Raw genomic sequence first — 12248 nt, 5'->3', positions numbered from 1 at the left:
GCACCTGATTTCACCTAGCAACTGTGAACAACCTCTAGCAACCGTTTGCTAACTGGGAATGCATCAGACGGTCACTGACCGCTCTCTAAGCCTTTATATCTGAAGTGAGTAATACACCTGCTAGACATTAAACATGATTAAGGTAAGGACTCATTTACGGACTAGGATCTTGCCCAAGGATGCTTTGGCACGCTGCAGGAGGAGCTGGGGATCGACCCCTGAATTGGTAGAAAATTCACTCTACCACCTGAGTCGCCCTAAAATGATGTGAAAACTGGGGGTAAAATAACAAAAAAAACAGCAAGTGCATCCAAGCCTGTTAGACTTTTGAGTGCGTAACACTAGATCAGACACAGCAAGACCTGAAATTTCTGAATTTAGATGTTATCCCGTCGTTGTATCCTATTAAGTCCCAAATAAACGAGAAGCAGCATGAAAATGATCAAAGCATGAGTGGGTTAGTGTTTTGTGCAGACAGCGAGGAGTGACTTTGACTCAGTTTTTAATCTTGCATTCAGACTTCCAGCTTCAGTGTCTCCATTTATTCTAATGAAGAGTCAAATAATTCAGCAAGAAGAAAACATGAACCGCCAAAGGCGCAGAACACTAAAGCAGGGAGTGATAACACTGAACCTTCAACTATATTTCACACTCTCAATTATACACACGCACACCTACACTTGCCCACTAGTTACTGTTATACAAGCTCTTACATAACCCACACGGCCGCACACAAAACCCATTTACCTTCTTTGCCATGGCATCTGCCTCCTCCTTGTTCTCCGTGGCTCTCTCGTACGCCTTCCCCACCTCCGCCACAAAATCATTCACCGTCCCACACAGAAATCTGAAAGGGGGGGGGGGACGTGAAGGTGAAGGTTAACGTGATTAACACAGAGAGTGAAACTAATTATACGGCTAACAGGTTTCAGATTGTGTGAGTCACTGTGCAGTTACTGAAGATTACACACACACACACACACACACACTCTTGTTTTATTGCCACCTACCTGCCTGTCAGCTACGTCGCCTCCACACAGTCACTATTTACTCACAGCTGTTACATTGCCGCTGCATGACTCAGCAGGGAGGCCTCTCCAAATTCTCACAGTCCTCGTCGTGCTTTTTAGCAAATATTGGATGCTGAAAAATGATCGCCTCTCGCCTTCTACAGAAACACGCAGTTTATGTCCTCCAGTGCTGCCCAGACTATTTATTTTACTTCTATATTAGATGTGTGGAAATTACACGTCTCATCGCACCTTTTTAATGAATTTAAGCGTCATCTTTGAAAGGTAAAGCTTGTAGTGCTGATGAATATCTATTCAGCTTCACCGGTGCTACAATCAATCACGTGCAATGGCTCAGCAGCTGCAGGTGACGCGCTAATAACGGTAAAGATGTCACTAAAGGATAGAAGATACAACTTTATCTGGAAGCTCTTTTTAAGGTGTAACTGCTTTTAAGCAGAACGCCCAGAGGCTCTTACAAGATGTTTGCCAGGTGGACAGACTGGTTTCTACTGTTCAGATTAGTCAGATACAGTTACTCCATAGATTATGCTTTTGTAAACTTTCTTCTCATAGTACTTTTATAGTGTAGCGGTTCACTTAATACACATATCATAGTACTTTTAGTCCCCCTAACATATATCTCTATGTATATCATATGTTTCTATAAAACAGCCACTATCTGATGTGTGATTAAAAAAAGGTCCAAAAACTTCATTATGTTTAAATTTAGTAAATTTCTTGAAAGGGAAGTTCCTGTTTCTTCCTGTTAAAAGGGAGTTTTTCCTTCCCACTGTTGCCAAGTGCTTGTTCAAAGAGGATGGTTTGATTTAGAGCTGGGCGATATGAGATTTTTTCATATCACGATATGTTTTTTCATTTCAGGCGATAACGATATCTATCACGATATAAGCCAAATAACTATATTTGTAAGATTTAAATGTGCCGTTGCTCACAAGTAAAATGTGAAATAATCAGCAGCTTGTTTTTATTTAAATATTTATTTCCCATAATAAGTTCAACAGGGTAGATGTACTTAAGGAACATGAGACTTTTTCAGATAAATAAAGGCAAATATTGCAAACTACACAAAAGGCAGCCGCTAAAGCGTTTAAGTTTCAAAACAGAACAAACGAAACAGACTAAATTGTCAATTCCACTTAGATACAAAATATTAATTCTAAAAATAAATCTTAGTTTGTTTTACAGAAGAACAGACAAAACTGACTAACTTTTGTCAATATCAAATAAACTGAGAACTAAAAGGGAATTCTCAATCTCTCCTTGTTGTATAGCTTAGCTTTTCAAACAGTTTTAACAGTTACTTTAGTCTGACAAAAGCCGAATGACGAATTAGCGCTTCCAGTCAGAGACTGAGGCTACGTCCACACGTACACGGGTATTTTTGAAAACGGAGATTTTCCGTTTTCGTTTTAAAAAATAATCCCGTCCACACATAAAGGCAGAAATGAAGGAAAACGCTGCTATGAACATGCCAAAGCAGCAGGTGGCGCTAGATTCCTAACCGTGCAGAAATGTTGGCCAATCAGAAGTCTAGAAGCCTCGGTGGGAAAAAGTAAACAAAGCTGCGGCATAGAAGCAGAACCGAGTCGTATGTGTGGAGGGACAGTAACTGTGTGTGTATATGTAAGCATTTAAACACTGCAGAGAGTAGAATTAACAGTAACAGTCTTGTAGAAATTCATTTCACCGAAACAATAACGTGGCGCACAGTGTGACGCATGCACCAGTTTATTGTATTTCCAGACTTGCTTTCGGCACAATTTACAGTGCACGCTACTCTGTTTTTTGTCAGACTTGAAATAGCCGAAATACGTTCACACTACGGAACTTCTATGGCTCTTCCGTTCGACAATCTCTCCGGCATTGGAACCATCATCTGTTTTCTCTTCGGTCACGCTCGGTTGATTTTTCTAGTCGGCACACTCATTTCCTCCATTATGCGCTGGCTCCATTACCCGCTGGCTGCTTCGCAAACAAACACACGTGCAGCTTGGCACTTGTGCTGTACGTAACAAGTCACGCGACGTGACGCTGCGGCTGTGATTGGTTCGGCTCTGCGCTACTTAGTTTGGATTGGCTGACCTTTATTTTTTTATTTTAAGAGGACAAGAGCGGCGAGGTCTATCGCGATAGCTTAATTTCTCTATCGAGTAAAAGTTATATCGCGATACATATGGTTATCGTTCTATCGCCCAGCTCTAGTTTGATTGTTAGGATTTTCTCTGCATACTGTAGGGTCTCTACCTAACGATATCAAAGACTATGAGACCACTGCTGGTGTGATTTGGTGCTATATAAATAACTGAACTGAATCTTCCCTGCACACCTTGGACGTCCAAAAGCAAAAATCAACTTCTGTTTCAAACTGATCCAAATTTGTGTGGAGGATGATCACTTGCTGTCACCTCGGAGCAAGAAGGTCCTTGGTTTGAATCCACCACCTAGCACCTTGAGGAGTTTGCATGTTCTCCCCGTGGCTGTATCGGTTCTGTCCGGGTATTCTGAGCTCCTCCCACAGCCCACAGGGTTAACTGGCAAATCTAAACTGGACGTTTGCGTAACGGATGGCTGTCTGTCTCTCTGTGTTAGCTCTATGATCGACTGAGGACCTGTCCAGGGCGTACCCCGACTGTCACAGGGATAGGCTCCAGAGTCCCTGCGACCCTGAATTGGATAAGTGAAAGAAACTGACAGAACTGGGGTCTCTAGATATGAGATATTAGTTTAAAAGAGCCCAAAATGTTGCATTTCAGGCCCAACCTGCTGGATTCGCAATTTAAATGCGTTGCAGCCAGCATCACTGAGGCACAGCTAACATATATTCCGGTAACAGACTTCAAGGGAGAGATTTAAAAATCAAATCCACAATGAAAGAAGTCCAGAGGTGCATCAGGGGATGATCCTGAAGGAGAGACTAGCTTAACTGTAAACCAGGTGAGGTTTTAGATTTTTGTGTGCCAAATCCCAGAACTCTCTCGAACTTTCTCGTAAATCTAGCACACTTATTTGTCTCTACTGTCCCTGGCATGTTAGTGGGAGATCATTGTTAATGTTTAGAGGGCTCCATTAGAGTGTGACGGCAGGCTTACATTACTTACTCCTCTAATGGCTTCGCTGGCAGAGTGACATCCCATTTCTTCCATTAAGTCCCGGCCCTGTGCAGGAGCTCCACCAGACTCGTCTATGAGTTTTCACTGATAGTAAACTCAGGGTGAGAACAGCACCCAGCTGAACTCCATAAATATTATTTTAATGTCATTTCGTGCTTGAATTCTGTTCACACATCAAATCCTGTTAAAATTCTGTTTGCTGCTTTAAAGTTTTTTAAAAAGAAGTTATTATTGTTATATTTCATGGAAAATCTGCTGTGAACGTGTCCTGAAAGTCCCCGGGGTGTTGTAAATGTGCTGCAGGTCTGAACTAAAATAAGCATTGTTTTAAAAGAAACGCATGCAGAGAAATGGAGACGAGTCCTGCTGCACCGTTCCCCAAAGGGAGACGACTAATGCACTAATGCACTTAGGATGACCCCTAAACACTGATTCATCTGTCTCGTTCACTCAGACACGCTCGCACTCTCAAGTGTATGTGTGACCTCAGGATGAGAGCAAAGCATATACACACATTTAAAAAATACCAAGACAATCACTCGACATCCCCGTCTCATCGTCAGCCCCTCTCCCAGGCTTCATTCACCCATCATTATTATCCTTTACCCTCCCATCTACTACTTTCCTCCCCTCTTGTCTCATTTCTGAGTTTGGAAGCATTCGTGGCACGTACTTGGCAGAGGAAATGACATCACTGTGTTTGTCCGAGTCCAGGATCTTGGCGAGGTGGGAGGCCACGGAGTCTGCATACTGAGTGATGTGAACCTGAGAAGAAGAGAGGAAGGTTTCAAGTTAACAGAGAAACCAAAGAAACTTGATCTGTAGTTTAATCAAACGCTCTGGTTAATGAAGTGCCACAAGATATTTTTCTCTTTCATCTGGAAATATTAATTTACTGGTATTGGCACTAATTATGTGAGTTTAAAGGACCTAAGATGACATTTATTGTTTTTCTTTTTAATAGAGGCTGTAACCACTGACTACTAGCATAAGCCTACTCAGATCTTTTATTTTAAGATCTTTTTTTGAGAACTGAAGCAGCAAAATCATCCACTTTTGGGCAATATGGAACCCAAACTCAGTCCCCTAAAGATGATTAACATTATTATCTTAGATAGAATTAATTATCAGATTTAATGTAGCTAAGATTAAATTAATTTCAGTTTTATTTTGGCCAAAGATTTTGCAACTAGCAACAGGTCAGGAACATTATTTGGTGAGTTTCTCAGAGATGAGGTATGGGCAGAGGTTCACCACTTTGCAAAATAACTACATCTACAAACTGTGGAGCAATTGCAAAATAATCTAATTTGTGAAAGCTTTGACTGTCTCATCCACATTTCCTAACACCGTCAATCTCTGTGCGCAAACGGCAAGCCTGAATATGTTTTTTCAAATGGTACATTTTCTTAAATGCATGATTAGTACGGTATCTCTTGTCACAAGTGCCACATAAACCTGTGCGACTTCTTTTCACAGGTCATGTTTGACGTGACAAGGCATGAATTACCCGCTCGTATTACTCATCCATTCACAGGAAATTCAACTAAATTCATCTGCGTTTAAGAAAACGTCAGTCCAGGTTTGCAGTTTGTGCAACAAATCCTTCTGCAGAGCGGGCATGTACACTCCTGTGAAGAGGTGCACCTGATGATTCAAGAGCCCGCAGAGCTACCTTTAGCCTCAATGATGTGAAGTAAACGTTTACTGCTATGGAGGAATTGCACCTCACTCTTCTTTACGACCGTGTTTCAGTTCATTCATTTGTTTATGCACAGCTCTAATGTTTCATCAACTTGAGCTCTGGACTTTGACTGGACCTTCGCGACTTAACTGAGGCCTGGAGAGCAGTAACGTTGAACTCATTTTACATCGTGGGCCACATACAGCCCACTTTGAGCTTGGGCTCAACCCTAATAAGCTGTAAAGTTACAAAATTTATTCCCTCCTTTGTGTTTTCAAAAGCTGTCCCAGTAGGCCAGACTGGAGTCTTTGGTGGGCCAAAGTCTTAGATGAAGCTTTTGTGGGGTTTTCGCCGTTTCTCTGAGCATTGCACTCTGAGCAGGTAATCAAGAGCTACTGATGAGCAGCTCTCACCCTACTTACCCTCTGAATTCCTATAGAAGAGGTAAGGGTGGAGTTAGTCAATCCCCATTTATCACTCAAAAAACTCCAGTTTCTTTGGAATTTTACTGCAATGGCAAAATCATTTAGTAAAGAGGATTAATTTATGTGAGTGAAGATGATTTTAGCACGTTAACCACCATCTACTGCATATCTGGCATTTGAGAGGCAGCGCTCAGCTTGAATTGAAAACACAGAGCTGCCCTTTGTCGATATCACCGCCGCTCCCCGTGGTTTGAGTCTGATTGCTTTGGTTGCAGCTGCCAGGCTCAATTGATTCTCAGCGGATGTTTTCCAAAATAATTTCAGAGAGCTTGGAAGCTCAGCCATTTACGGTCACCATCTGTCAAGAGACAGACAGCCTCTTTTTTAAAAACAAAAACAAAAAAAAAGGAGCCGTGCGGGGTGATTTACCTGTAGAGGAGAATCGAGGCAGTCCTCTTCCTTCACTATCGGCGTCTGTTTATTGGTGGTGGGCACCTCGTATGTCATCACGCTCCATCTAAGGAACACAGAGTGATAAAAAAAAAAGAAAACCGTTATCAGATAATCACACAGAGATAAGACGCAACAGCCTCCTTATCCTGTTCAAACAGCAGGTCAATGAAGAAATGACCTGCAGTTCAAGGTGAGTTCAAAGAGAAGTTTGACCTCTGCTGCCTATAAAAAAGTTTACGTTATCATTTAATTTCACCCCAAAAGACGTCACAACTCGCAGCGTGTGGTAAAGCCTACACTGTCCTTTTACTCCGGAATAGTTTGTTTACTTGAATGAAAACCAAAAGACAAAATTGGAAGAAGCAGCCATCTGCCGTGACCGGTTGGGGTAGATGATTAACAGTTAAAGAAAACATACCCCAAACTCATGGGTGAAGCATGTAAGGCATTTTATCTCCCGTTTGCATCATCGCCCGCATGAAGAACCAGGAAGAAGGCCAACCTGAACAGTTACATTTACAGCCAGGTATGTAGAGTATGCTCCATCACTAAGATAAGCTTCAGGTTATTTTAAGTGACAATAAAGGGAGTGTCCAAATGCTGGCACCACGCACTGTGATTGGTTCTTTATAGTCCCAACGCCATTGGAAAACAGCGTAGATAGGATAGGGTCAATAGAGTCAACTCACGACATTCCTGGAGCCTGACAGTTTTTAACAGCAGGTCATAGGTGTGTGTCAGATTTTCAAAATAAAAGCCTTTGTTTTTCTCAATTGAATACATGTGCGCTTTAAAAATCTGTGAATTTTTTTTAAACATAAAAGCCTCATTTAATTCCAGGAAGTTATTGAGTTCACAAAAACGGTGTCTAATTTTCAAAATAAAAGACTGAGTATTCAATGAAAGCTACAAAGAGGCTTTGATGGTGGCTCTATAATGTAAAAAAATGAAGATACATAAAATATAAATAAATAAATCTGCCAAATCAAACATGAGGGTTACTCGCACTGTGACTTATAAAAGCCTTCTATTTAGCTTTGTTTTAACTTTTTACAACAAGTATGAAACTGCTCTCTCCCTTCAGCGTTTGAAGCCAACCTGTTTACCTCCAGCTCTTTAGCATCAACCTACAGACTGAGTCCGGCAGTAGCAGCAACCCCCCACGATTTCTCCAGAATCACACATCAAACATAAGGTCCAGGGCCCAGAATCGGTCCCCAAAAGGACTCCCATCTGGCCCACTGGACGAGTTTGGAAAATGTGGAGGAGTGAATAACTTTGAGTTTTATCTGTATTTTCATAACTTCTACAGATAAGAACCTCCCCCATGGTTATTAATACTAAACCAATGTAATTAAGTAACTGTTTTTTTTATTATCTACTGTAAAAATTTCTGATGGGTACAGTGGTTTAATTAGATAAATAGAAATCGAATGGTTTCTGTGAGTTAATAAAAAACCTTGTTATTTATAATTACTGTCCAATGACATGCTACAGATCTTTCTGTCCTTTTACACATTTATTTCTTACAACTTAAGCCGAAAGAGCCTTGTTGACAGACTTCTTTCATTTACTACAGCAGCATTTCTTTCTCATGTAAACAACCAAGACGTAGTGTTGGGCACAGCCATTAAAAGTTTTAGGTTTTACTGGTTCGGCCCACTTAAGATCAAAGTAGTTTGTATGTGGCCCACAATGTGAAATGAGTTTAACTTTCCTGGTCTAGTTCGTTTACTTTAGTAAAGTTTAATATATTTGCTCTTTATTAAAGTTTATCCATGTCGTGGCCCTTACTCCTTCTATTACAAATATTTTACTTTGTTCAAATCATTCATTATAACTCTTTACTTCCTTATTATTTTGCAGATTTTAAAATCCAAATCCAATTTTTCCTGAGCTTAAACGCCACACTCTGTGCTTGATATTCCAGTTTTCCGATCACGTATTCAGTTTTTTGGTCGTGGCAGCACCTCTGAGCGACAAGTGAGCCTCACAAGGAAGTGCTAAAAACTGCAATTCCACTCGAGGCTGAAAAGTCACAGACTCCCACGCTAAAATGCCCAAATCTGCAGCAGAAATAAACATGTTTACAGACATCATTAAGTAACAGCTGTGCCAGCACAGGCAGCCACTAGCTGTCTGCTGGATGTCACGTTAGATAATTGGAGCCACTGGACCTCTAGGCAGTGTGGCGTTGGACCCTTCTGGAAAACTTTTAATCTAATTATCTGACAAAAATGATGACCTACTCTGTGGTTAATTGTGCTATGAGTCAAAATCTTAAAAATAAGGTGCAAGTAGAAGCGGACATTTAAGAGGTCACTGTTGGATTGTTTAAAATCGCTGAGGCTAAGGAAGGCTGTGTTGGATTCACATGATGGCACACGGGGAGAAAAAAGCTCGCTGCGGCTCATTTTCTGGTTTTAATCGGCACCATTTATGGCAAATATGAAAAGGTGGTTTCCAACATTCTGTGAAGCTCGGGGGCTCTGTATGAATTTGTCTGTGCACTCAGTCCGTTTCATTTTGTGCCCGTCGCTGGCTGAACTCTGTGGCATTAAAAGTTTTAATTGTTAATTTTATAAATCTTTCTCAGGAGTGCAGACAGAAATGAATAGCCTGTAGTACTTTTATTTAATTCTTTTTATTACTTTTAGTATCACCTGCTGCTGTCTGCAGCCCTTCAATGAACCTAATGAAGCGAAATATAAAAACCTAACAGGACCAGATCTGTTTTTCATTAATTCGTTCATCTGGGACATCCTCCTCCAGCAAGTTATTTCAAGAAAACACCGTGAACATCTCTCGTCTCACAACCCAAACAAATAAATTAAACTGCACTTACAGTGCACTAGCAGTAACAGCTAAAAGCACTTCAGTCTGGACCTTTAAATTCAGAGGACTTTTACAGGAGCCAACCCAGCTGAAACCAAAGTTTCCACCCTCACTCCCTCTGGTCTTACCGATCCAGCATTTTGGTGGTGGCTCTCTCCAGCTTCTCCAGGATCTGTAGGAGCTGAGCGTCATCGTCGCAGAGGCCGCCCCAGCCCAGAACGCGAGCCAGGTCGTTACCTGTGCCCAGAGGCAGCACGCCCAGCTGACACTACAGACACGTGGAGAAACGAGAAACTGATGCAAAGTACAGAACAATAAAAAGCAAACAAACTGATGACTACGACAAAGCTCACTGCAATGGCTTAGTTTTGCACTACATCTGTCTTCTGGGACATCCTCACCCTTTCCTGTGCTTAAAAATATACTTAGACGCCCAATAACATTTGGCTACATGTCTTTGATTTGTTTTAGCTTAAACTGCCTAGCTGCTGATCTGACATGACTTTGACGAATTTGGGGGTAGTCCTCTGCCTTCTTTATTACGTCCACTTTGTGCAACGTACCAAGAGCACTGATAGTGAAACAGCCCCAGAGCACGATGCTACCATCACCATGCTTGGCACCACCGTGGCTGCAGTGCTGCTGTCTCCAGAGGGCACTGGGCATGTGTATATTTGTCTTATATTTTAAAATAATTAAAAATCACCATGACATTCATTCCCAGGATGAGTGGATATAAACTTCTAACCACACCTGTTGGCCTGACAGCAGCAGACAGAAAAGTGATGCTCATTTAGCGCCGGTAATAAACTGTCTGTAGTTAACTTCTCTGAGAGGTTTGTTTCAACTGCAATGTTAAATGATCAACAAATCTATAAAAATCATGCTGAGGTTACAAAAATTCTGACTCCTTGATTTGTTCATCTAACATCTTAAAGCTGATGCTGACTTAAGCGGTTAATCTTATTCATTTAGCCTGGAACAAAACTGATTAGACGTGGCACTTTATATAAAATTAGTATTAATTTAACATAAAAGCCATGTTAATCTGCCACAACATCAATTTATGTGAAATTAATTTAATAAAATGAATGAATTAGTTCAGCTAAGGAGGCTGTGTTGCCCTTCTCTCTACCATGAACCACTCCCTCTCCAGTCAGGATCAATGTTATATTAGACTTCGATTATAGACTCAAGTATGTAAACTTGGCTTATTGTTGGTGTTTCTTCTGAAAGCACCTTTCGCCAGCATCAAGATTAACACAACAACAGGTATCTCGCTGCTTTCTCCTACCCATCGGCGTTACATCATCGGCAACATCCACTCCTCCTCCTCCTCGTTGTTCTCACCTGTTTATGGAGGTTGAGTTTATCCAGCTCTGAGAGCACCCAGCCCACGCTGCCATCTCCTCCGCACACAAGAATACGAAATGTCACAAACTTCTGGAAGAGGCGCAGGCTGAGGAGGAGAGAACGAGAGGCAGGTGTTTACAGAGAGCAACACTTATTAAATGTTCTACTGGAGAACGACCCGTAGATATTACAAGGACTCAGAAAGAAAAAGCTCTTAAATACCCGAGCTCTGGCCCTCCGTTCATCAAGTCAAAGACCTGCGCTGGGTTCAGAAGCTGCTTGAACTTGCGGAGGAACTTGACCCCCTGGTTGTCCCCGCTTTTAGAGTTGACCAAGACCAAAAGAGGGCTGGAGCAGGACGCCGAGGTGGCCTTCCAGAAGCCTGTAAACAAGCAGAAATGTTTGTATAGCTCACAGCGTGGAGTTCAAACGCCACTGGGACCGTGTTCAAACTGTAAACTGCTGATGATAGATGCACAAATTCCAGGGATAAGGGTTAGTAACTTGGAATTACAAATTGTCAGTGTCAGTAGAAAAAGCCAAGTCAGGCTAAGTCACAATTTCATTACATGACTGAACTTTAAAACCTACTGTAAAAGTAATACTGTGTGTCCATGTGGGTGGGAGTAAGAGGTGTCTCACCGTCTGAGTCGATGCTGTTAAGTGCAGTTGGAGGGATGATGGACACTCGACATTGGCCCAAGGGACACACCTTCCCCATTTGTTCCTTACAGCTGTTATGGACCTGTGAACGCACATGCACACACACATACAGAGTCAGTGGTCTCCAGTAATTCTATATTTCAGTAGAAGCAGAAAGGTCATTACATCCCTCTGAAACCCACCAAAATGCCAGTTCTGTAACCTTTACAAATGCCACTGTGATTCATTTGAGTGTGCGAGCCTGTGTATGCGCGTGTGTCTTTGTATACCGAGGATCAGACTTCGCATTATGTGTGCCCGTTTGGCCTGAACGCTCAAAAAACACAATGCCGCTCTTGCTAAATGGAACAAGAGGATAGAGTAAAGCTACATCTCTCTGTGTGTTTGAATGCTTCCACTGGACTTTTCTGTTTGACTACATCAGTGTTTCAAAACCCACTACAGCAGAGCGCAAACATAATAAAAGACAGGCGCCTGTGTACTCCTTATTAAGTAAAGAGCGGCTGTTTCAGGCTTTCCAGCGCGATGCTTGGGCTGGTCTTTTGGTGTACACTGGGTGAAATGACACTAATCCATAATGTGAGGGTAAGTGGTTATAGTGCAAACCACATGGGTAAAAATGCACTCAGCAGCCCGATGCTCACTTCAGTAATTTCCCAGTTATCCCAAATCAACTCCCAACTCATCTCAT

The 12248-nt window shown here is 41.8% G+C and overlaps 1 protein-coding gene across 4 annotated transcripts in view; it reads right to left on the bottom strand.

Moving 5' to 3' along the window:
- LOC146714302 (diacylglycerol kinase delta) overlaps positions 1 to 12248 on the bottom strand; it is a 98817-nt gene that overhangs the window by 16277 nt on the left and 70292 nt on the right. For all 4 annotated transcript variants that reach the window (XM_085450764.1, XM_085450760.1, XM_085450762.1 and 1 more), the window contains 7 exons: positions 11537 to 11639; positions 11117 to 11276; positions 10892 to 11000; positions 9670 to 9809; positions 6683 to 6770; positions 4818 to 4909; positions 748 to 847 (listed from right to left, as the gene is read on the bottom strand). In XM_085450764.1, coding sequence (XP_085306890.1) covers positions 748 to 847; positions 4818 to 4909; positions 6683 to 6770; positions 9670 to 9809; positions 10892 to 11000; positions 11117 to 11276; positions 11537 to 11639 — 792 coding nt within the window. The remainder of the gene's footprint in view (positions 1 to 747; positions 848 to 4817; positions 4910 to 6682; positions 6771 to 9669; positions 9810 to 10891; positions 11001 to 11116; positions 11277 to 11536; positions 11640 to 12248) is intronic.

Source organism: Copadichromis virginalis, linkage group LG3 (assembly GCF_057382275.1).
Source record: "Copadichromis virginalis isolate Kocher_CV1m ecotype Utaka linkage group LG3, C_Virginalis_male_GT1.1, whole genome shotgun sequence".
NCBI classification, from domain to species: Eukaryota; Metazoa; Chordata; class Actinopteri; order Cichliformes; family Cichlidae; genus Copadichromis; species Copadichromis virginalis.
The sequence above is the reverse complement of the archived record's forward strand: the minus strand, read 5'-3'. Positions and strand labels throughout refer to the sequence as shown.